Raw genomic sequence first — 27,406 nt, 5'->3', positions numbered from 1 at the left:
AAGAAAAAAGAAACTCATCTCTACCATATATTCTCAGATATAAAACATGCAAAACTGCATAAAATCCTTCTAGGTATAACCACGGGCTCAGCCCCACTCAAAATCTCAAAATTCATAAATATAAATGAGCTTTATTCACAGCCGCACAAACTGAGCCGTCACTCAAAGCCTTCTTCCTATTGCTTTTACAGATGGCTCTAACAAGTTTACATCACAGCAAATTGGAAGCAACAAATTTTGAGAAGACGGCCCGAAGCAACCCACAGGGCTGTTTCTACCCTTGGCCAACCCTCAGAGCTAACAGCTGATTAACCCTATTCGCCAGGGCAAAAGAGATTCGGGTCCGAAGTCAAGCTAGTAGTATGAGTATTACTTGCCTAGAACAACCATTCTGTTCAAATGATACTTTTACACTAAAATAATTTCCCCCCCAAAAAAGGTATATCCAGAGCAGATAAAATCACATTATTCCTGTGAATCTAACTACCAATTCGAAGAAAATACAGTTGACAAAAGAAGAATATTTTAATAAACAACACTATAATCTAAACAATGGGAAATCTAGACAGTAAGAAACTACAGAATAAATGACCTGGTCTTCAGAAGTCTCCTTCTCTCCCTCCCTCTCCCACCCAGCAAGAGAGAGAGAGAAAACAGAGTAGATCAATGAATTAAAAAAGAACACTGTCTGGATGTTCGATGATATTAACAAATTATTGTTAATGACCTTTGCTATGATAACAGCATCATGTTTGTGTTTATTTTTAGAGTCCTTATTTTTTAGAAATAAAACTGAAATACTTAAAGAAATAATATGCTTTCCAGGATCTACTTCAAAATAATCGAGAAGAAGGTCGGTGGAGGAATGACTAGGGACACGGATGACGCCAGACTGGCCGTCAGCTGATCGTCAACTAATGACGGAGACAACGACGTCAGTACACTACTCTATGAACGTGCTTCCAATTTTTCTTAAAGAAAACGTTTTGCAAAAGTCAATTTGTCAAGAAAAACTCCTCTAAATAGAAACAAAACAGGTAATTTTGAATATCTACATTTGCAAATGTAATCAATGTTTAATCAAATAGAAAATACGGGACTCATAAAACCTGTCTTTAAAAATCAGTAACCTGTAATTATAATAAACACTGAGAACTCATCAAATCCCCAAAAGGACAAGAGAAAGCAGACCTCAATAACAAAAATAATTTTTGTCTGATGAATGTGCAACATATATGTTTATACTAACAGTAAAATTCTTCTCTCAAGAGATTGAGCGTTATCACTTAAATGCATTACCATATCAAGGAGGGACATGGAGATGTCATATCTAATTTTCAGCTTAAAAAATATACATATAAAATTTTAATTGCCTGACTACTGAAGAAAACAGAGCTGAGATTTCAGATTTAATATCTTCTGGTCTTGATACTAGAAAACACTTCCTCCCTCTGAAAATCTGACCAACATCATGGCCATGCATAGATCAAGCTGGCTGCGATATGATAAGCTCCATTAAGAACAAAAGCAATTCATTAAGAACAAAAGCGATTCAATATCTGCTTCCAAACAGCCTTTCTTCCAATTCGCAGCAGACTAAAGAACAAGTGGAGAAAAGGCAGAATGACGGGACTAATCATGTACTACTTCCAACAAACGGTACGGCAATTCGGGACGCTGAGGCTCCAGCTACAGGAATGCAAGTGGGCATGTGTGCTTACGTGTGTTTAAAAGAAGCAACTGGCAGACTTCATCTACCTGTTCACAAAACGTGTAAATGGCAGCTATCGTGTGCCAAGCAATGTGCGGGGCACCGAGCACATAGAGATGAACAAGGCGTGCTAACTCAGTCCACGTCCACTGAAGAGTTACCTTCGGTTATATGTGCCAAGGGGTACCAACCTCAATTCAAGATGTTAATTTGGTCCATTACTTCACTGTTTTACAGGACTCACTTGTTGACTAGGGCTAATCTACAAGTGATTACGAAAAAGAAAAGAAAGAGAGGAGAAGGAGAGGGGGAGCGGGAGGGGATGCCTGGCCTGGTAAATAAATCTTCTCCATCATCCATCATGATCACTGTGCTAGAATGGGCTTCCTGGGCAACTCTAGCCAAAGGGTAGGAAGAGGAGTAAGTTCCAAGGGTAAAACCACGTAATTTAAATGAAAATTGTCAATGGGAAAGAGAGAAGTGAGGCCCAGCACAGTATCCCCAACAAATGTTTCCTGAATGACTGACTGAATTTAAAGCTCCAACTTTCTCCTTAAGCAGCACAGAGTGAACAAGGCTATGGAGACCCCGCTCGCCCCTGCCCGCCCTCACTCTTGCTAGACTTCAGCAGTAAGATGTGAAGCATGGAGATCTTTCTTTTCATGAGTTGGCACCTTGACCTATATACACTTTCCTCCCCTAGTATCATTAAGTCATTCTCCTTTGAATTGGACCACATTAAAATCCAAATCTTCTATCCATTACGTGAGAAGACGAGCTACACACCAGGAGAGGTTACAACATATAAAATTAACAGAGTATTAGCAGCTAGGATCTATAGAGATGTCTCGCAATCAGCCCAAAATACAAATGGACAACAAATTAGCAAGTCACAAGAGGAGAAATCCACAGTAACTCTCATGAACCACATGTAAGACCGGAGCAATCGTTTTGGAGAATAACATGACATGACAATGCCTAATAAATGCACGTGCCGAACAAGCTCGCAAACTATGTTATACACACATTCTTACACAGGTATATTTATCTCTTGGTAAAAGAATATATTGTGCATCACTATAATGCAGGAAAATTAGAAATACTTTAAATGTATAAAAGGCATGAGTAAATAACTTCGATAAATTGTTCAGGGAAACTTATGCAATGTAAAGAACAAATATATAAATATATCTTGGAAGGTCGCACACCAAAATCATGAGAGCAATTGTTTCTAGAAAGGGGAAAAGTGGGACAAAGGAATGGAAGGAGGAAATTTTGTTTGTATAATCGTCTCTTTTATTGATATGTTTGTGCGTACATATACATACACACATCTAACGTAAAAAAGGCAATCTTAATATTTGCCAAGTCTGGGAAGTAGCTACTTAGATGCTCATCACATTAGTCCTGTACTTTTCTCTCTTTTTTTAACTTAGAGGAACATCGAGATACAGTATCCCAAATTATGTACATAATCTGCTTTGTGACATTTTGACACTGTTTATACTTTAATGGTTAGTTATATCTTAAGCATTCTGTGATTTACTACTAAAAGGAATATTAAATTTTTGCAGAAATTAAGTCCAGAAACAGACAATACTATAGAAAATAATTTATGTCATTACTGTTATTTTCCATTGCAGTGAGCTCTTCCACCCAGAATATCTGTACGCAGCGTTAACCAGTACCTCCTTAACCGTGCAGAGAATCTGGCTCTTAAGAGCTTACTTTAAGAATCACATTTTGAAGCAAATAATTGTTTTAAAATTATTCGATAAAGATATAAAGCAAAGCAGAATTTCTATAGTAGAAATTAAATTCTCTACACTATGATGTATGAGAGTTAAAGCTTTATTTCTTTCTCCTTAACAAAAACGACGGGGGGCGGGCATTAACTTTCCCAATAATCTTTTACTTCAAAATTTTGTGGAAAATAGGAAAACCATAGGTCTAGAAATCGAAGGTATCAGGTACCTTTGCCAACAAAGTAACTATGTCATCTTAAGAAATTCCCTACATCCCATCAATATTTACTAAATGCAAACTGTGTGCTAAGCAATGAGGAACATGCTGAGCAACTGAAGACCCGTCTTAATAAACCGTTTATAATTCTTCTTGGAATCCATTTCTAGTGTCATGTTCAGCTCTCCCAGCTCATCAGTGTCCACCACGGTGTGATGGTTAGGGGCACACATTCTGTCCTACGTTCCTCTCCTCAGATGGCCTTGGACGTACATTCACACACGGGAATGAAGACGAGCACGTCCCAGGGGAAAGAATAAGCCCGCACAGACCACGACTGCACAGGCTTCAAGGACCTTTGGGTTCGGTTAGGTGCAAAACCAGCCTAAAGGCCAGATGACCTGCATGGAGGAAGAGGCCAAGGAAGACTCCTCTGCGAAATACCAGAGAAAAGTTTATCCTGTGAATGATTTCCCAGACAGAAGAAGGGATCAGGTAAAGAACATTCTAAGCCAAGGAAACTTGATAATCAATTTATAAATGGGGTGTTCAGAGAATGGCGGGAAACGCAGGGAGCGTTTCTAGCCTATAAACAGCAAGCAGGGCGAGTAGGAAAGAAAGTTCGAAGGGGTCCTTAACAGTTCAAACTAGTTTATCTTGCTCCCTTGCCAGGCACTCATTCCCTTCTGCTGCCTCTACAATAAGTTATTTAAATCATGCCTCGATTACTAAACTTGGAGCCACTTGGGCACAGAGACTGTGTCTGCATCCTTCACGGCCTTTACCAGAGTTGGTTCACTCAAGAAGCATCTAACTGCGCACCACAGGGGCACGAACATAGATAAGACACAGTCCTTGTCCTTGGCTTAACCTCCCCAGACTCCAGTTCTCCCACCTGAGAAAGGAAGGAGCTAAGTCACATGATGGATGAAACTCTCTTCCAGCTCTGACATTTTAAGAGACTAAAACTCAAAGCAGGAACATAGGTATCAGACAACAAATACAAACTGAGACCGATGGAGCAAAAAAAAAACAAAAGGAGGAACATGGAGCAGGACAGGGAGCAGAAATAAGGGGGTGGGCAATGCCATCTGAGGGAAAGAAAGTGGGGACACAAAGCGTGCCCCTAAGCATCACACATTCATCATACTGATGAACTGGGAGAGCTAAACGTGACACGACAAATTACGTCCAAGACGAATTACAAAGGGTTTATTAAGAAGGTTCTTCCACCTAATAAGTGTTGGGAGAATCTGCCATCCAGTGGCTTAGAAATCCTTAAAGCCAGGGGAAAAGTTTGAAATAATAGAGGGAGAGAGACTTTGATAGACTCAGTCCAATGAGCAGTGTGCTTGTGGCATACGACCAGCAAGGAGGTTAAAAAAAAAAAAAGATTGAAAGAAGAAAACTACATATCTCAGAACTAAAAAGTGCTTAAGGTCATGCCTGGTAAAGTACGGCTCAAAACCTGTTACGTCACAGCTAGAAGCCGTTCCTCTCTTGGGATAACTGAAATGTTCCCAATTTTAATTCATTTTAGTGCATCTTTAATATTCATTACTACAAAAATCTTACTAGTTCAATATTTAAATTGTTTATTTTTATTTATTAGATAAAAAGCTTATAAGAAGAAAATATACATAATTGTGACTCTTCACATCGATGGATGTCAAACACAGTCTGCGTCAGAATTTCTTGGAGGGCTTATAAAAACGCAGCACACTGGGCCGCTCCTCCAGGTCTGACGGATGCAGTAGGTCTAGGGCGGGGGCCAGGAATTTGCGTTTCTAACAATCTCTCCCAGTGAGTCTGAAGCTGCTGGTACAGGGACTTCATTTTGAGAAGCACAGCTTTACATTCTGCTAGAATCTATGAGCGAGCGCTGGAGGACACGGTTCACTATTATTCAAATTATGAAGCATCACACTATTTAGTCAACACATGCTTAAGGATAACTGATTGTATTGACTGGCTAGTTGTTAATGAAAACATGAGCATTTTTCTTGGCTGGAGAAAATAATATTGGAGCCTAATATTAGTTCAGTAATAAAATTTCTTTTTCCTGGCAATTTGATAATTAGGTATTTAATGCATCTAAAATTGAGTGGTAACTGGTTATAAATTCCTTAAAATATAACTTAGAATTTAGAATCAAGAGGTATAAGAAAATCCATAAAGTTCAATACTCTTTACTTGATACCTTCCGAGAACTGGACCCATACTCGGATGGTCAGATGGCACAGAATAGAGGTCAGCAAACATTCTCCATAAAGGGACAGGTAATAAATATCTTAAGCTCTGTGCACCTTATGGTCTCTTTCATAACTCATTTCTGTCATCGTGCAGAAAAGCAGACAATATATTTTTTTAAAGTGTGGCTATGTTCTAATAAAATTTCACTTATGGACTGAAATTTGAATTTCATATAATTTTCATGGGTCATAAAATATTATTTGATTTTTTTTCAAAATTGTTTTTTAATGTCAAATCCATTCTTGGCTCACATGCCATACAAACAGGCCATATTTGGCCCACAGGCCATCATCTGCCAACCCCTGGAACAGAAAGCCTTACTGAGCATGGGAATCAGAGTTTACCACTTAATCGTCATGTTTCTTAATCTCTCAGAGCTTCATTTTTTCCATCTACAGAAGAGCAGTTATAATAACATCTTACAGAATCATGAAGACTGGGATTCAGTAAGTATTTGGTAATCAGTAAAAACTCTATAAAGTTAATTTCCTCAATTATAATCTTAATTGCAAAGGTAAGTCCACTCAGTATAATTTAGGGAGTGTCTAAACTTTGCAAGGTTCTGTGCTAGCAGTGTAGGAAATACTGTATAAAGAAACCAAATTTTCCCTTCCCTGAAGGTATGTACAGCCTTGTCGGTTAATGAGACTGTGATTTCACCTACAAAAGGTTTAGAAAAACCTGTTTCAGGCCTTCTATTCACACAATTGTTCAACCTGAGCTCTTAAATTTTAAGTCTGCCAAAGTCATTCGCTTACTTAACAAATATTTACTGAGCACCTGTTCTAAGTGCTGAAAATCAAGCTATAAATAACACACATAAAGGTCCCGCCCTCGTGGAGTCTGTATCTCAGTGCATCAGTATTTTTCCCTTTTTCATATGTTTTGACAAAGCCAAGTAAACATTAACAACTGAACCAAAATTTACTGACAACCATTTCAATGCAAAGCACTGTAGTGAACACCGATAATACAGTGCTAAGACAGGAAGCCTGCCCTTAGGGAGGCCACAGCCCAGTAGATTACTCTGTTGAATAAAATGAATGTATTCTTTCTTACCAACACAGAGATGGATTCTAAAGGGTCAGCCCAACCAAACATTTATAGAGCAGACAGATAGATGAAGGGGGGGAAAAAAAAAAAGGACATGCCAGGCAGAGGAAAAAAACAAGTAAGAAGCACAAAGGCTTTAAAGAACAAAGACGTTTTGAGAAATGCAAGAATTTACATATGTCTAGAGTTATCCTTGGTAGGAGTCAGCAAACTAGAGCCCCTGGACCTAATCTCCCACCACCTATTTTTGTAAATAAAGCTTTACTGGAACATAGTCGTACTCATTCATTTACATATTGTCTCTGGCTGCTTTCACTCTATCATGGAGCAGTTGAGCAGTTACAACAAATACCATCTTGCCCTTTACAGAAAAGTGTGCTGATCACTGGTCTAGAGCAAAGAAGCATGAAGAGGTATGACGGGAGGCTAGGAAATTTAAAAGACCAAACTATAAAAGGCCTTAAATACTAAACTAAGGAGTTATAGCTCTATCCCAATAGCTAAAGGACATTACATTTTTAAGCTTCAGACTAGTATTTTAAGACCTGTATTCCCTGCTGGAAACACAACAGAAAACAAATTAGAGGAGGATCGGATAGGAAGCAACGAACACACATGACAATAAATTAGATAAGAAGTAATGGCTGTCTGAACTGTAAGGATGACAGCAAAAATGGAGAGAAGGAGATGGGTTTGAGATATATTAGAGAATGATAACCAACAAGTCTTTATAGGTTTAAAAGAATGAGTTCAGGGAGTTAACTAACGTAAATCTCAGGTTTCGGCCAAGTAGAAATGCTATATATCAAGATTCTGGAATACAGGAAAAAATGTAGCTTTGGAGATAAAATATGATTCACACAGTTAGAATACTGTGAGTATGAGGGACTTGCGATCTAGCTATCCAAGGAAAAGTGTCCTGTAGGCAGGTGGATAAACAGCTCTGTGGCCCAAGAGTGACTTACGGGATACAGATTTGGGAGATATCACATATGCATTTAAGTGGTTAAATGACTTTGGTTAAATTGCCTATGAAGAATATACAGAGTAGGTTAAGAGGAAAAACGGCCAAAGGATGCCGCTAAGCATCTACCAGAATTACTAATCAGGTTCAGCAAGGCTGTAGGATATAAGATCAACATACATAAATCAACTGTATTCCTAGCAATGAACACAGGGGGAAAAAATTAAGTTTACACACAGACACACGACAGACACACACGACAGACACACACACACACTCAGACACACAGACACACACCCCAACCCACCCCTCATGTGGCCAGACAAGAGAAGAAAAATCCCCAGCTCTGCTACTTCTATGCCTGTGTCATACACCAGTCGGCTCCTGATGGGCTCAGACCTGGCTCCACAGCACTTCTCAACCCAGTATTGTAGGCAGCCATAACCAGTGGAAGGCTGGCAACATCGAACATGAAATTCATTCCTATCCCAATTACTCTACCACCCCTCTGGCTCTACACCGAGCCATTACTCCTGACTGCATTCCCTATGCCGTGCTCCCCAAGACCATCTATCAACTACTAATTTGTACTTCTTTACACCTTCACCCCTTTCACTGAGTCCCTCAACCCCAAAGGCAACTTCAAAGGCAAAGATATCTCCCTTCATTTTATTTAATTTCCCAGAGCCTTAGCGCTGGATTCTCAAGGGGTGGACTGAGGGGATCAGACCTCTATAGAGCCTTTTATCAAAACAGATGCTAGGATCCCATCCCACAACCACCTAATCAAGCCTTTGAGAGTAGAGCCTAGTTATGCAGGTTTTTTAATTCTCAGTCGCTGAGTCTGTTGTCCACACCTTGTTAAGAACCATTAGCCTAGCAAACAGAATGTCAATACTAACGAATAAATTAGTTTAGATTTCTTACATGTCCTTGCCCGTTTCCTTTCCTCAATCCATAGCTGAGGACAATGGTCATCATCTAAAGACTTAATCCCTTCCCAATCCTTAGGATTGATTTAAGCAACCCCACTGCAAAAGCACAATTTGTTCAGCATCCACCTATCTGGTCCATCTACGTATCATGTCTACCTTGTATCCTGCCCAGGTTCTGAAACCAAATTCTCACCTACACCAATACCAGAGGTATAATTTTTAGAGTCTTACTCAAACTTGCTCTCCCAGGAAAAAGGTCTTCTCTTTGAACCCCCTCTCTATTGAACCTTACTTATTCAGGTATCCCTGACAGTGGGTCTTTCTATAATGCCTGCTACAAACTCCCCACTACGATTTCCTCCGATAAATGCCAGTAGTCTATACTAGGCATCCTTAGTACCTGAGCAGCCTACTAAAACACCATCTACTGTCTGTGCCCAGTGCAGTGCTAGCAAAACGTGATCCAGAAAAAATGACTTGTCTTGAGGCTTCATAGCTAGTAACAGAATAGCACAATCAAAAACAGAATTCTGGTCTCCTGTCCCCTAACCCAGTACACATTCTATTATATCAAAAATATATTCCTTTAATTTTCTATTTGTCTGTAAAACATAATTAAGCATCATTCCTTCATTCCTATAAAATAAGTTAAAGATAACTCGATGGTCTTCTTTCAGCTCTCTACTCCCAAGTGGGATCCGCAACAGCTAGCATCATTCCAAGTATAAGAAGAAATTGAATCTGGCCCAAGTTACCCCCTAAAATTGCATTTCCACGAATCTTTGCAGAGGGATGGGGAAGTATAAACAAAATATCCTGCTTAAGATCAATGAAATTCACTGGCATATAAAGTTATATAAAGTTAAACTACAACCAAAATACTCTAAAAGGGGATGAGAAGGGGTAGGGAGGGTAGAGAGATTGATTGGTTAACTGAGTGATTTACCAGCTGAACAGATTAAAAAATTTATGAAGATCTTCAAAGGCCCATTTAAATGTAACTGAAACATAATGAGAATTCACCTCACCTATCAAAGAATCTCCAAATGTAAAAGTGATAGATGAGTCAAAGCTGGTTTCCAAATAATTTAATATTTTTCAATGCTAGGCCAAAGAAGGTCAAATAACACAATATTATCTTCTACTTAAAAGACCGCTAGCTGAAGGCTACTAAGGACCAAGATATTTCTGAGGCACGTACGTCTGTCTGTTAGCATATTCTGGATGAAAACCGGTCACAGGATATACGTCTATCTATCTGTTAGCATATTCTGGATGAAAACCGGTCACAGGATATAGCCAAGACTCACTTCCCTGCTTCTCCAGAAAAAATGTCCATGAAATCAAAAAAAGAAAAATAATTAGTTTGTGAAGCTCAGAAGTCCCTTAATTCAATTCTAGGGGTTTCCAGCTCCACCAAGACAAGCTAGCTTTCTCTACAGACAACAGTACCTCTTCATTTTTCTTCAAAAAACCAACTCGAACTTATAGAAAGAAGAATTTTCTCATTCTGGAGGAATGAGAAATTGAGAGACAAAATGAAAAACTCCTTAATATAAGGCCAACTCGATTACTGACATTCATACTTCTCAGGTACTAGGCTGCACATTAATCTCTCAAAGGCCAATGGTCCCACGTTACCACAGGCCAAATGCACTCTCTCACCGCTATGGCAGACAATCAGCAATGACCATGACTGCATTGCCTTTCTAGAAACAATTTTTCATAAATTCATTAATCTGATGTAGTTAGGGTTTGTGAAAAATTTACAATGTAATTTATACCTATCTGCTCCACCGGCTGTCAATACAGTGTATCTTCCCACACATCAGTGCCCTGATTCTCCCAGAATACGTCTGACCTTAGGAACCAAAGAGAAAGAAAGGGCAGTTTTATGGCAATGTAATGGTTGTGGAAGTCTACTGACTGGCTTCAAAAAGCGTCTCACAGGTTTAGATAGAACTTACGTTTCACAGGAGGAAAAAAAATTTTGCCCATGTCCTTGGGTTCACTTTTTGAGGTAGGGAGCTCTCAGCACTATCTTCTCCAAAAGATCAAATGTAAGTAAACATTTATGGGACCAACCTGTACTTCCCTCGACAGAAGTGATGTATGAAGATGAAGAAGAGACGGTGGCCCCCCTGCATGCTCTACTGCACCCCTTCCCAATCTATACCCAAGACTGTTTTCTTTCCATTTTGGGCCAGTAGAATTAGCATTATGTCACCTGAGAGCTCATTCACATACCAAACATTTTTGATCACCCCACTAAGTGCCACCTATTTATCTGAAACACTCCCTTTATCCCTTTATCCCATGAGTGTAGAGGACTTGTGCATTTAAAATGCTTCAGGTCTGGTTTAGGGGAAATCAGAAAGGCACATGAGATGACCAACTCGGTACACATGAAGCACAGCCCTTTACTGCTTCCCCGTGCCATTACTTAAAGGCACATCTCAGCCTCCCCTAAACCGAACCGCTTCCTAAAGACTGTCCCAGTCCACCTTCCGAGCCCTCCCTCCCAGCACAGCAGCAGTCCCCATCAGTGCGTTCTTGGGAGAAGACAGTTACCTGCCTACTCTTCAGCCAGAGGAGTTTGCAATCTGACTGTGGTCTATTCGAAGGCAATGTGAAACCATCAGTTATTATTCCCTGTAAAAGTTGTCCAAAGCTCTTTCTGTGGAATCTGTATTTGGCCTAAAAAATGGTTGATTAAGAGGGAAAAAATCTTTTAATCATCCAAATGTTTGGCTTCTCCCTCTGCACAATGTATATTAATCAATCCCGGTTCTTCCGCACAAACTATACAAAACATGACCATAAACCTGAGTATCTTTCTTAATATAATAAAAGTGTTCACGTGAAAGCCTGTTTAAAGAGTCTTCTTTCTCATTCACTCATTAGTTTTATGAGACGATTTACATTCCATAAGACTCACAGGCATGAGAGATCTTTAGAGGTAATGGAAATATTCTAAAACCGATTGTTACAATGGTTGTACAGCTTCATACACATATTAAAAATCACTGAATTAAACACTTAAAATCAGTATCAAAGAGTCACCAAGGAGTCTGAGCATGGGTGGCTTTTAAAAAGGGCCCAAGAAAGAAGGCCTGTTTTCTATCCTGTCTTTATTGAGATGTAAATTAGGGTCTAAAAGAAATTACTTTCAAATGCCAGTAATTATCACTGTGTAGTTATCAAGGAACTGCTGGAGATTCAAAGTTGAATAAGTCAGATTTTTTTGTTGAAATTTACAGGGAAATTTGGAATAAAACCTTTAAAAAATCTATATACTGTTGAAAGCAATGTCATTTACAAATATGTACACAAATAAGTCTTGAGTTTGAACTTAGCCCACACCGAGTGCCCTCATGAATATAGGATCCCCCAAACAGACCACACACTCCTGGAGAGCAGGCACTGCATCTGAATCTCCACCCGCAAGCACCGTGCCTACCTGGACCAAAAGTCTAGTACTGCCTCTCCAAGAATGCAGAGAAGGTAAGAGATTCCTTAAGCTGAAACCAGGGCATAATATAAGCCAAAATTAACAGAACAAAGGGAACACTAAGAACCAAAAAGAGAAGGCAGGAGAGTAGTAAGGAGTGGCTGTCAGAGGGGGGTCATGACTGGAATATAAGAGTCTGGGAAGGCTAAAATATATTCATTAGGCTGTGAGTTAAGATACGGAAAAAAAAGGAAAATCCACAGAGCTTATCCCAAAGCTTCTCAATTAATTTTTGTTTTATATTACCCATTTTACCACCTCAATTTCTCTTCCTCAACAGTGCTCACGGCATCAGGCAAAACAATGAATTTCATAAAACCTTGGGTTTGTATATTACCAATTTATCCCAGCTCCACTCTGGCTGATTTATTTCACATTTATAAAATCCTTGTGGATGACAAATACCAGGCTCATATTACTAGAGTAACCAAAAATAAATAAAAATGTGATGAATATTTCAGCATCTTTCATTTAAAAAACACACACACATAGAAAATATAAACAACCTGGCAATGTGTTTGTCATGCACAACGGGGTACTTGCACATACTCCTTGCTTTATAACAATTCCCATTCAGAAACCTTAGCTCAGTCATCCGTCTCCAGCTGACTGCCACCAAGCACTGTACATGACGCAGAAGCAAGGAGAAGGCCCCCTTCCGTGGCTTGATAACAGAACTCCAGAATTTTTATTTAGAGACCATGCCCCCCAAAACACCTTCAGTTTGCTTATCCTGGGCCAAAAAGTGAAAGTCTTAAGATCCTGGGCCAAAAAGTGAAAGTCTTAAGAATAATAAATGTAATCTGATTTATGACAAATCATTATCATGTAATAACTAGTATATGATAATTTCAAGCCTATGGTCCCAAGTAAACCCCACTTACCCTCCGGAAATACTACCGGAAAAAAAAAATCGAATATTGAGGTTTGTAATAAATCAAGCCAATGGAGTAGTCAGTATGAAATAAACGAAACAAATAAAAACAGCAAAGGACTAAGATGTAAAATACACCTCTTTAAAAGAGACAAGAAAAATAAAACAGAAAAGCAGGGGATGAACAAGAAATAAAAGAAGAAAAAAGAAAGAGAAAAATCAAAAGAAAGAAACAATTTTCTCCTCCACTTGGAGAATTAGGATTATTTATCCAAGCAGCCCAGAGGGAGAGGGAATAAGAGTTCTTATACTAGATGATGTGACTTCTACAAAGACGGATGCTACACATTCTTTGTCTTCAAGTATCTGACATTCTAATGGGAGATACAGGATTTACTCATCAAAACAGAAAAAAAATTTGATACATATATATATGTAAGTACATATATATTTGAGATATATATATATATATATATATATATATATGTAAGTACATAAGCAGTGTCCAAAATGTGCAAACACAATAGCAATTCTGTGAAAGAAAAAGAACAGGCCCAGGCTGCCTGTGGCCTGAACTAGAACATTATCATCCATGAGTCGTCAGCCTCTAGTAGCTCCCAACTGAGTCGACATTCCTCAAAGCATACCTGATCACATCTCCTCATCTCAAACATCTGAGTTCCCTAAAGAACAAGCTGCCATTGAATGCTCCCAATTATGACCTTCAGCCATCTTCCCAGCATCCTACCTCCCATCTGATCATCACCTGTCCTCACCTCTCACACACGCCCTCCAGCATCAGCCAAGCTACACCACCTGCAATTTCCCAAAAATCCACTGTAGCTGCCTTCTTCTTGTCATTTCACTGTTCACACTCGCTTTGTCTGGAACGTCCATGATGCTCAGATCATAACCATTCTCCAAAGCTAGTGCCAGTGCCACCTGCCAAACTCTCCTGATCCTTCGGGGAAGGAATAGCTTCCTTACTTATATCCCCACATCAATACACCTGTACCCTTTTAAGGTCCTCCCTTCTCTCTAGCTTGCATCCCAGTTTACACACACACACACATTTAAACAGAGAAAAGTGTATTAGACATTGGAAAAGTACATTAGAGATATACAGATGCATGTCTATAATATGTGTATATATTATTTCCCACTTAAGAATTTGAGACCTCGAGGTCAGAACGGTCCTCCTCGTTTACATCCTCCACAACACCCAACACGGTGTGGTGCACAAAGCGAGCCACAGTAAACGAGAGTAATGGGAAGCAGGCCAACCAAAGGTAGAATAGACTTTCTACCTCATCAATCTTCCTAATACAATTTCTCCAACAAAACCTATATACTTTTTAAGGGACAATAAATTAAATGTTTTAAATATGCGTGTGTGTGCACGCATGTGCTGAGAAAGGTATTAAGACCTATGCCTTAAAAAATCAAGTTGAATAAACCAAAAGAGGCCTTAAAAGAACAGAGTAAAACCTTGCTTAAACACAATAAAACATGGAATCAAAGATGTGAATATAAATATGTCACCCTCAACAAAATCAAACTAGTAAGCAGAGTGTCAGAGGTGCAATGTATGCACTAAGTTTGGTAAAACTCACAATGTAGAGCTGAGCATGTCAAAGCAAAACACATTCTATCCCCCTTTCTAGTGGCAAAATTTAAATTCAAGACAATGTGAGCTACGCAAAAAATATATATATAACTAAAATGTAATGGTGAACATTAAAAACCTATACTTCATACAAGTGTCAAGAATAAAACAAAAACAACATAATTTTCTCATTCTTGTAATGATCTATTTTATAATGGAAATATTTTGATTTAAGAATGTCTGTAATTTGTAGCATGAATCCAAAGGAAAAAAGCAATAGTATTTTATTTATTCACCACTGTTTTTTTCTTAAATACCTAAATACCTACTATGTATTTAATCCTCAGAACAACTAGTGGCTCACAGACCACTCCTTTCAACTCCCTTTTCTCCCTTCTTAAGAGAGATTCTTAAAATAACTACAGAGAACTTCTAGAAATGAGATTTATAACAATTGAAACAAAAACACAATGACTACTTTTAAAAAAGATGAGGCACAGAATAAAAAAATACATCAGAAAAAATTAACCAGAATACAATTTTTTTCTAAATGGGACCATATGTATCATTAATTCATTATATTTATAAGAGAGCTCAAAAGTGCTTCAAACTTTCTTCGTTATACACATTTATACTAAAAAATTAATCTTACTTCCCTTCTTCAACAAAAGCAAAGGGAAAAAAAGAGAATTAAAGGTTATCCAGGAGACTCATCTACATAACAGACATCCCAGAGGGAAAAGAAAAAACAGAGGGGAAGAAATAATCAAAAGAATGATTCAATAAATTTTCCCAAAAGTATCCAAACTGAAGGAAGGGCCAATACTGTGCATATATTAAAAAAAAAAAAAAAAAAAACCTACTCCAAGACATAACGTGGTCATATTTCATAACACTAAAGTTAAAAATATAAACTCTTAGCTCCCAGAGAAGAGGAGGACAAAAAAAAGAGAAAAAGAAAAATGGGTTTTTATCCTAGACTGGTGTTAGAATTCTCAAGAGCAACACAAGAAGCTAGAAGGCAATGGAGCAACACCTTCAAAATTCTAAGGGAAAATTATTTCCAACCTACAATTCTGCTCAGCCAAATTATCGATTAAGCATGAAGATAGAAAAGAGCCATGTTCAAACATGCAAGGCCTGTACACTTCCTCAAGAAGTTAGAGAAGTTTACCAAAACAGTTAAAGCAAGAAAGAAAAAAGCATGGGATCCAGGAAATAGGCGATGCAACGAAAGATGAAAAGCGATCCTCAGGATGACGGAGTGAAATTCCAGGGAAATAGCTATGTGCAGGTGCGATTCAACCTGGAGCAGTTCCGAGGATTTCTTCGAGGAGATGAAACTTACAGAATACCTGCTGTGCATGATGAACTAAAAGGAGATATTCACCAGTGGGGGAGGCGGGGGGAAGTGAGGTTAGGGTTAAATCTATAATAATTGTATTTAAAAATTTGGCAAATCGAATAAAAAAGAATTAATAACTATAAGAATAAATACATACAGGTGAGAAGCTCTCAGGCAGGTCTTCCTACAGCCCACGAAGCCCCTACCTGATTCGGCACTCACATTGCTCTCTCTGACATCGGCGTATTATCCTACCTCTCATTCTACTTCAGTCAAACTGGCCTCTATGCTCTTTCTAGAAATGCCCAGCATTCGACCAACCCATCTTGCTTTGGCTACTACCTCTGCAGAGAACACCCTTCTCCCAGGTATCCAAATAACTAATAGCCTCGCTTCCTGCAGGTCTTCGCACAAATGTCACTTTCTCAGCGAGGGTAACCTGGCTACCTACCCTTTTTAATATTACCACTGTTCCCTACTCTCCCATCCTGATCCACTCTCTGTCCATAGCCCCTCATCATTTCTTCTCCACAGCACTTCAGTTCTTCACGTACTTTCTGCTCACCGTTTGCTGTCACTCCCTCTACAAATAAGTTCCATGAGGTATATCACAAGCACCTTGAACCGTGTGTGGCAAAGAACAGGAAATGAATGAATGTTTACTGAATAAATGAATGAGTGACTAAGGATGGAAAGGCCATCATACAATGCTACAGAGGCTTCTTGTCTTGCTTGTGAACAGCACCCACATAACCACAGTAATAGTCGCCCCACAAAATCAGAGAATGAGAAAAGGCTGTGTGTGTGTGTGTGTGTGCGCGCACACACACATGTGTGTGTTAGACTGGGTAAGAAAACTAAACACACATCTTCCATAAAAGGGAAATAAAGAAGTAACAACATAATAATTTAACTTATATGTATGAAAACAGCCGAAGAATCAACTAAAATAGCTAAAAGTGGCTATCTCTGAAAAGCAAAATTGGTGGAGGGTCCGTTTTTCAAACTATTTAACTCTTAGAACTACATGCAGACGTAACCTTTTTAAAAGGTAAATTATAAGAAAAAAAGGACAAGTCACATATTGAGAAGATACTTATCATACGTATAATCAAACCAGAATTTAATACCCAAATAATATAAAGAATGTCAAGACCAAATATCCAATAAAAAGAAATTATATGAAAAAGCATTTATTATATTAAACAGCATTTCATAAAAAGTACATCATGAATGGCCAATAACATGAAAAGCTGCTCAAGCTCATCGGTTGATGGGCCCCTTAACAGTAATCAAGGAAATGCAAATTAAAACCACAATGAGATATTCTTTATACCAGATCAGCAAATATTTAGAAATCTGAGGTCATCAAGAGTGCTAATAAGAATGCGAGACAACAGAACCTTTCATACACTGCTGATGAATCTGTAAACTTCTAGAACTAGAACTATTCTGGAAAATATCTGCATTTCCTAGTTAAGTTTAAGAGGTACTTAACCAACAATTCAACAATTTCATTCCTAGTTACATACCCTGCAGAAACTCTTGCACATACATAGCAGAGGAATGCACAATACATTTTGCCACAGTACTATTTTCATAACCAAAAAACGAAGAAATGAACCAAATTCTCATCTACAGGAGAATGAATAAATATGCTGCATAAACTCATAAAATAAATATACTACTGGAAATTAAAAATGAACTAGAGAAATTACATCAAAAAGCAAGTCTCAAAGTTAGACTGGTATGTCTTCTGTGTAATTCCATTCATATAAAGTCAAACGGTAAAACTAAATACGAAGTAGTAAAAATATAAAGAAAGCAAGAAATTACAAAATTCAGGACAGCGGTTATCTTTAGGAAGACCGAGGGAATGAGATGAGGAAAGAAAACTAAGGGGTATTCAGTGTGGGGGGTGGTATGGATGTGGGTGTGAGTCAGGGGGGACTGTTCTTTTGTAGTATAAAAATTTCATAAAAATAAAATTCTGAACAAAAAAACAAGGACAGACCTATCGTTGAACAGCATACAAAACCTGCATATATTGTCAATCAAAAAATCTTAAGTACACTGAGAATCAGAAAGCTTAAGGACTTGCAAATAGACATAGAGTAGGTCTCAAAACTCAGAACTCAAGCTAGGTTTGTCTGGCTCACAATTCAATATTCTTCCCATTTAGAGAACCAAAAAGCTTGGTCAACATATAAAAGATGTATAAACTTTATTCTTGAATAACAAAATTAAAGGGAAGAAATCACGGGATGTAGAAAATGCCCAAAGTTTCAAGTAACCCTCAGGTGACATGGTAAATAGAGAGGGCAGTGGCATACATGAAGACTAGACCGTATCTACGAAGCAACTGTGGAACAATCAATGCCGCCCTACTTACAAGAAAGGAAAGAGGGAATCAGCAATGTCTTCTGTGCACGAGCACTTTATACACAGTATGAGTTCTCTGAGCAATGATAAGAGTTAGGTATTATACCCATTTCACAGATGAGAAGAATAAGATTTGGAGAGTAAAAAGAAATTCCTCAGTGAACATACTCGGTGCCCCACCTGGCTCAGAGCCCAGGCAGCTGCACAGATGAGCAGGAATGTTCAGAAGATGACTATGACAGGATCAGAGATATTTAAGATAACTACGCACAAGAGGAGGGAATGAAGCCAAAATAAGAATCAGAATGGACAACCTCTTCTCTATAAAATCGTGCCAACATTTCCACCCCGTACTCCTCCAAATATGAGAACGAGTGGCAGCTCACCTGTAGCCAGGATGGTAGACAGCTGTGTTGATCCCATGAGCATAATGGCTACCAAAGTTGAAGCAGTGACTCTCTCGATAGCTCTGATTTGTTCCAACACTAAATTTAAGGTAAAAAAATAAATAATAAATACCTTTAAACGACAATAAGATCACTAAATACCCACTAACATTTCTTTAACTTAAAAGACAAATACCAAATACTGTGAGGATGTAAAACCACCAGAACTCTGAGACTTTATAGTGAGAATATGAATGATATGCAAACTTTAGAAAAAGGTCTAGCAGTTACTTATAAAAATAAACTATACCCTATAACTCAGCATTCCACTCAAAGATATTGACCTGACAGAAATGGAAATGTATATCCCTAAAGACTTATACAAGAATGATCCTAGAGTTTTATTCACAAGATCCTCAAACCAGAAACTCAGAAGTCCATCGATAGATGAATGATAAATCACGAATGTTATGGACTGAATGTTTGTGCCCACCCACCCACCCATGGATTGAATGTTTGTATCCTCCCCAAAACTCATCCGTTACAACCCTAATGCTAATGTGATGGTGTCTGGAGGCGGGGTCTTTGGGAGGTGATGCAGTCATAAAGACAGAGCCCTCACAAATGGGCTCAGTGCCCTTATAAGGCCAGAGAGCTCGCTCTCTCCACCATGTGGGGAAACAAGGAGGAGTCTGCGAGGCAGAAGAGGGTTCTCCCCGGAACCCACCAACCTGGCGCCCTGAACTCAGACTTTCAGCCACCAGAATTGTGAGAAACAAATTTCTGTTCCTGATAAGCCACAGTTCACGGTATTTTGTTCTAGAAACCCACACTAAGACATGTGAGACAGTCATACAAGGAAATACTAATCAGCAATAAAATGGGATAACCTACTGGTACACATCAAAACATGGATGAATCTCAAAATATGCTGAATGAAAAAAGACGCAGACAAAAGAGTACACAGGAGTCCGTTAATGTGAGTTACTACAGTCGGCAAAACTAATCTATGATAGAAAAGTATAAACAGTAGTTGCTCTGGGGGTGAGCAACAGAGATTTGCCAGAAAGGGACATGAAGGGACTTTCTAGCATGACGGCATGGTTCTGTATCTTCAGAGGAGTTTGGTTTATACAACTGTATGCATTTGAACTCACTGGCTGGTACACTTAAGATCTGTGCATTCCATTGTATGCGAATTTTATATCAAAAGAAAGAAAACTATAAGCAAGTATTGAACTTTAATTAATGATATGCATGCTAAAGTAGCTGGGTCCTGACTCTGAAATTCATTTAAAAATAAGACTGATTAACGGCTGGATAGAGGGATGGATAGAAATGTGACATAGCAAGTTTAGTAAAACGCTAATAGAATTTAAGTAAAGGTATAAGAGTTTTTATTTCACAATTTTTTCAACTCTCCTATTATATTGGCAATTTTTCATAATAAAATTCTGTGAAAAAAAAAATCTGACACCAAACCAGAGGAACAAACATTATTTCAAATAGGTCTTCCTAAATAAAGTAGGTTATTACCTTACAAGGTAACTCCTAAGTTCTCCTCGGTAATTGATGACTAAGAGTTCTGCAGACCACTGTGCACTTGCTTTATACTCTAAAAATATCAACCCGGCAATGGCATAGCTCAAATCACCAGCTAAATTAGATGCCTGTAGAAGAGGGAGAAATTAAGTTATTAAAAGATGTTAACATACGTATAACTGAAAGACATATGAGACCTTGGCCTTAAAACTCGCATTCTAACTAAGACAGCCCCAGAACTGATCTGCATACTGAAAAATCATGCAAATCAGCATGCCTAGAACCGAAGTCTAGACCAGCTCTCCACGTCATAAGCTGGAACCACGGCAGCTTCTCAGGATGAGAAATTCACCTAGATAAGTGAATTTATGACTAGACTGTACTTCCATTGCAAAAAAAAAAAAGTAATGCCATCATTCAGCCAGAATTCAGATATAAGCCTTCAAATGTTGATTTCTGCTGCCAGCAGTAACCTATGCTAAAAAAACGTCTCCAGTTACTTTTCCATTTCCAATCAGCAACTTAAAGGAAAGAATTCTTAAAAACAGTTACTCCAAGCCACACTGTTTCCGTCAACTAAGTATCATGTTATATTGCTAAGGACCTGAAGGCATGTGAACCTTGTGAAGTACACATAATAAAGTTTATCATCTCGAATGGTTACTCATTACTAGAACCATGCAGTAAAATACTGTAGTCGCATATGGCTACTGAACTCCTGATACATGGCTAGCCCGAACTGAGGTACACTGTAAATAAAAAGAGAGACACAAAATTTCAAAAACAACTGTACCAAAGAAAGTAAAATATCTTATTAATAATTTTTACACTGATTACATGTTGAAATATTTAGGATTTATTGAAATAAAATATGTTAAATAAATATCGCCTGTTTCTTTCAAGTCTTCTTAATGCAACCACTAAAAAACTTAAAATTATGTGTGTGATCCTGTATATAGTTGTCGCATTTCTATCACACAGCGCTGACCTAGCGAACAGTAACACAAACATCTTAGTTTGGTTCCCCAGGACTTCTGTAATAAGAGCCCAACATACTTTTTCAAGTTTTTCCACTCGTTATATCTGAATAAAAATCATTCTGTAGATCATTGGTTCTCATCCCTAGCTTCTCATTAGAATCAGCAGAAAAACTTTATTAAGTTTTTAATCAATAAGTGGTGACAGAAAGAACTCTAACTTTGGGTAGTGGACACACAATGCAAAATATATACGACATACTGTTGAACTGTACACTTGACACTTATTAGATTCTGTTGATCAATGTCACCCCAATAATTTTTAATTTAAAGAAATCAGGGGGAAAAATTTTAATCAGCTGAAAAAAACATCAATACCCAAAGCCCACACAGATGAATTAAAGCAGAATTTCTGGGGGTGGAACCTGGGCAATCCAGTTAATTTATTTTGTTTTTGTTTTTGTTCTTTATAAAGCTGTGATTCTAAGATGCAGGTGATTCTAAGATGCAGCCCAGTAAGAACCACTGTTCTACCTGGCCCTGTACCTTGTCCACTTGAGGGAAAAGGATACAAAGTAAAAAGCACTGGATTCCCAAAAGAGACACTTATGAACTTGACTGCCATGGAAAAGGTCATTTTACTCACTCTCAATTCCAGTTTTCTAAACTGTAAAATGAGGATAATATCTACTGAATCTACTCAAAGTCTTGTTGTGAATATTAAATAAAAATGCACTAAATCAAAGTCATTAATAAAGTATAAAGCACTATACAAATACAAGTCATTATGACCATTAGTTTTTTTCTCCAGTCTCTGTTTAGGGTAACAAATTTGAACTCTTCTCGAAGCTGTTCCTGCTGTGACAGCCCACTGACTTTCTTTATCCCACAGGAACTTTATAACAGTTTTCAGCATCTCTGCTTAGCATTTACTACCATGTTTTAAAAATGGTGGATTACAATTGGATACTGCATTACAAAATACAAAGAATAAATTACTTCACGTACAGATATCCAACTAGGTTCTTAAGTTCACGACTTATTGTTCAGATTTGTATTTATCATCTCCCTCTCTTCACATTCATTCTCTCGAGTACGTAGACATAAAAGGCTCTCAAACAAGTATGTTATCAGTTGAAGGCACATACATACCGGGGCAATAACAAAGAGTTCACTTCCCATGAGATCAAACACCCTCACAGTTCCTGTGCTTTCCGCACAGGCCAGCAGGGTACAATCATAACTCCACGCTACACGTCTCCACTGAGGTTTGGGGTCTTTGGGAACTAGAATGAAAAGAGAAGAAGTGCTTTTAGCAACATGTTATAAAGATAACTAACACCTATAGTTACTGCAACTAAAGTGAGAATTCAACTACATTACATCACCTCCTAACAATCTCTAACACTTCAGTTCAATAGAAAAGAACAGTCCCCAGAAATCACTTCAAGTAAGAGTAGGGAAATATATACCAAAGCCAAGCCCTGCCCACTCCCTTGAGAAGCAAAGCCTACTGACGCCAGTGGTCTGCTGAATGCTGAGCATGCCCGAGTGAGGTAACGGCTCAGGAATAACATACCTCAAAATACTTAGGAAATTAAGAGATCAAAAGCATAGAGAATGGGCATAAAATAATTCCAATCTAATGAGTTCATCTCCTCTAAAGCAAAAAATGAAAATTTCAACTGAGAGCTTTTACATATATCAAATATAGATGCCACGGAAATAGAAAGGATTATGTTGACAGGATTAGAATACACATGCACAAAATATGATATATATTAGGCAGGTGAATCAAGAACTGTTCTGAGTCAATCACACAATTATAAGATTATATACAGAAAAACAATCATAGTAATGATTGATTTCCCATCAAAAACAAACAATGCAATGACATCTTTAAGGAGTTGAAGGGGACGGGGGGGAGGTCAACCTAAAATTCTATACCCAGAGAAAATATTTTACAAAAATGAAGACAAAATCAAAGATGGCTTCGGACAAACAAACAGACTTGCATTACCAGAAATGTTAAATAAGTTTTTCAAGTTGAAGCAAACACTATCAAATGGAAAGTCAGTTTCACACAAAGAAATAAAGAGTGATAGAACAGAAAAGAGGTTAATGTAAATATATTCGTTCTTGTTTTGCAAATTCTTAAAAAGTTACTTGACAAAAAATAACAACATATCATGGGGTTTAACATATGTAAAATAACTGACAGTAACACAAAAGAATAGGAGTGAATGGAGGTATATTGTGTAATAACTTTTAAACGCACATTGTTAACCCTAGAGCAAATGCTGAAAGGAAACAGACAAGATAAACAACAGCAAATAGCAAGAAGGTAAAATTAAACCTAGCCAGACCAATAATTGCATTAAATATAAATGTTCTAAACTCTCCAATTAAATGACAAAAACTGTCAGACTGAAAAAAAAAGCAAGATTCAGTTATATGCTTTCAATGAGAGATTTACATTAAATATCAATACACAGATTAAATGCAACAGGAGAAAAAAAGGTATGTCATGCGAATACTAATCATTAACAAAGTTAGTGACCACATTAAAATTAAACAAAATAGACTCCAGGACAGGAGTATTACTAGATATAAAAAGGGACATTTCATCAGGGCAAAGAAGCCCATTTCAACAAGAAGACAAAATAATACATGCATATACCTAAAAATTAGAGCTTCTAAACACACACAGACTGACAGAACTAACGGATAAAATAAATACACAATTATAACTGGAAATTTCAACCCACCTCTCCTTGTAATTGATAGATCAGAGAGAAAAATCAATAAAGATAAAATTCTGAACAGTTCTAACACCCAACTCAATAGAACTGACATTTATAAAACACTGTACACAATAACTGCACCATACCCAAAAATCGAATTATTTTAAATTCTTTTAATCGAATTATTTTCAAAGAATTGGTTCATGAAGACAGACCATACACTGGGCCATAATCAAGACTCAATAAATTTAAAAGATTAAAACCATGTTATATATGTTCTCTGACCACTACAGAATTAAATTAGATATCAACAACAAAAAGATGCTTATAGTAGAAGAGACTTAAATACTTACATAAGAAAAGTTTAAAAATCAATGACCTAAACGTCTATTTTTCATCTAGAAAATAAAAGCGAATTAAACCTAGTAAGCAGAAGGAAAGAAAAAGATAAAAGCAAAAATCAAAGAAAACAGAAAAGGAATCAAAACCTAAATTTTTCTTATTGAAGAGTAAATTAATAATACTCTGAGCTGACTGCTCGAGAGAAAAGAAAGAGAACACAAACTACCAATATCAAGAACGAAAGAAGAAACGTGAGTACAGATCTGGCAGACAGCGAAAGGACAATAAGGGAACATTTTAAACAACTTTAAGCCAATATAGCCTATAATTTAGAAGAAAATTCCACCAAAAAAAACCTGAAACAAGAGGAAAATAAAATTTTAAAACACTTTCTATTTTAAATTTTTAATTAGGAATTCAAAATGTACTCAAAAAGAAAATTCACGGGTGAATTCTATTGAACATTTAAGAAGCAAATAATTCAAATTCTACACAAACTTCTGCTAAAACAAAAAAGAACACTTCTAACTCAGATTTTGAGACCAGCATTACTCCAGTACTAAACCAGAAAAGCATTAAAAAAAAATCTACAGGCCAATATCTCCATGAACACAGAGGCGGAGATCTGCACCTGTGCTCCAAGGTCATCTGCACAAAGGCCTAATGATGGCTCTTCCCACCTTGCTTCAAAATCCTGGTGCTTCAAACAGTCTTTGCTTCCCAACCTTTCTCACATCCAGACACAGAGAAAATCATGTTTTGTATGGCACCTAATGGTAAATGAACAAGCTTGCTGGAAACTGGAGGCAACCAGTCTGAGCCGGGCTGTCACAGGGCTCTGGGGCCAATGGAGGGCTGACGGGACCTGGGCACGCTGACAACGGGCGAGCTGCGGCTCAGCATCAGGCAGCTCTGGTTTATGGTATCTCAAAATCAGAAATGAGGAAAATCTCTTGATTGACACAGTACAGCTTTAAAAAAGTCTAATTCCGTGTTCTAGTTTTAGGTCACTCTTCAGGATAGAGAAAACTGAATTACTCTTTACGAGCTGGCAAACAGAGCCAAAACGAGTTGCGATCCACACTGAAAACATTCTCAAATGGCATTCATTTTATAAAACAATAATTGAAAAATATCAAAGTGGAACCAAATAGCTCCTATTTCTGTTTGCAGACTCTGCAATATGCAGTTTCAAATTGCATTAACAACAATCTGGCTGCATTTCTCCGGGCATACACATGAAATATCATTTGGCATATGAGAGTTATTCCCATAAAGATGAAGCAGATAATAAGCAAATGATCATTACCTCACATTATATGAAATGGAAAGAAGCTATTAATGCAGCATTAAGGTCATAAATTCACACATTCAGAAGTCAACAAAATAAAACATTAGTTCTCAAAGCATTATCACCTCATCCATGCTGCCACATTAACTGTACACACTAAAACCTAACAAATACTATAATCTGTGTGAAATACAGAGGGGTTAAGCTTACCACTTTCATGTTAACTTGTAGATTTCTCATTACTTACTAAGAGCAGGTGTCTAATGGCAAAGCTCAAAGGCCCCTGTGTGTCTGAACCTGGGCATTCTCGGCATCTTTCTCAGAAGCCCACAGAAGGCGCCCCGAGCCCTCACCCAACAAGCAGGCAGCACTGGGAAAAAGGCAACTGAATATCTTCAAATTGTTCTTTCAGGAACTTTTTGATCCTTATGTATTATTTAACCCAGGTCTGGTCTACTTTAATAAACATTGGTGAGAAAACTATGAAAAGTAAATTCAGAAAATGCTAGAGCCCTGAGCTTTAGAAACACAAACACTACTCCTCTTCGATTATTCGCAAAAGGATACTAAGCAAACAGGACTTCTTATCTTTACTGTTCCATACATGGTACGTACACACATTTGTGTACATTAGGAATAAAAAACAAAGAACATGACAATTACCCATATGTTTATATGTGAATAACAAACAAAATATTATGTTGTGTGTGTATGTGTGTATATATATATATACAAATTCCCAAAATTAACACAAGAAATAGGCAAATGTACTTTACTCATACATTCATTCATAAAAATCACGTTTAATAGCTCTCGAGTGCCAATACCCACGTAATAGGACCAAAACTTGTGTGCCTACTAGGTATCAGGCACCATGCTAGGCACTAAGAATAAAAAAGAAAGTTGAGTAAGACAACAGCTCTACCTTCAAAAGAATGTACAGTCTAACTGCAAATCAGACAAGCAAATCAACAATTTAAAAAGGGAAGTAGATTAGGTCAAATGTGTAATAAAGATACAAATAAGTCCTGGGAAAACATTAAGATGTACAAATGGCAGTGAAGAGGGCAGGGAGGAAAAGGTTCCCAAAGTAGCTGGTGCTCGGACTAAATTCTGAAGGACTAATTCATTACATAAAGACGTGGGAGCTTCTAGGCAAAAGGAAGTATCTGTACCAAGGCCTGAAAACAAGACGGGGATGGGAAACCGCGGGCTATTCCATACTAAGACAGAGGACACATGGCAGGGGACCTTACTGTGAAAGGTCTTGTGTCTTGAATTACAAAATCTAAACTGTATTTTAAAGTCAATGGTGGACGAACAATTGAAAGACGATAGGCAGAATAATACCACTAGTAGCAGTTGCTTTATGTCTCCTAAGTACTTAGAAAGTGTCACACATCACGCTAAGGACTTTACATATATTAGCTCACATAACTTTTGCACAGCCCAATCTATAAAATGAGACCCATGTTACAGATTATTGAGGCTCAGAGAGGTCAAGTAACTTGTCCAAGGTTACCTAGGT

The 27,406-nt window shown here is 37.8% G+C and overlaps 1 protein-coding gene across 2 annotated transcripts in view; it reads right to left on the bottom strand.

The window, feature by feature from the left end:
• Positions 1-27,406, bottom strand: part of NBAS (NBAS subunit of NRZ tethering complex) — a 249,354-nt gene that overhangs the window by 211,756 nt on the left and 10,192 nt on the right. For both annotated transcript variants that reach the window (XM_039887818.1, XM_039887819.1), the window contains exons 7-9: positions 22,654-22,787; positions 20,519-20,652; positions 18,983-19,081 (exon numbers count right to left, since the gene is read on the bottom strand). In XM_039887818.1, the coding sequence (XP_039743752.1) occupies positions 18,983-19,081; positions 20,519-20,652; positions 22,654-22,787 (367 nt within the window). The remainder of the gene's footprint in view (positions 1-18,982; positions 19,082-20,518; positions 20,653-22,653; positions 22,788-27,406) is intronic.

Source organism: Pteropus medius, unplaced genomic scaffold (genome assembly GCF_902729225.1).
Source record: "Pteropus medius unplaced genomic scaffold, Ma_sr-lr_union100, whole genome shotgun sequence".
NCBI classification, from domain to species: domain Eukaryota; kingdom Metazoa; phylum Chordata; class Mammalia; order Chiroptera; family Pteropodidae; genus Pteropus; species Pteropus medius.
Note: the sequence above shows the minus strand (reverse complement) of the source record. Positions and strands in the feature narration are given on the sequence as shown.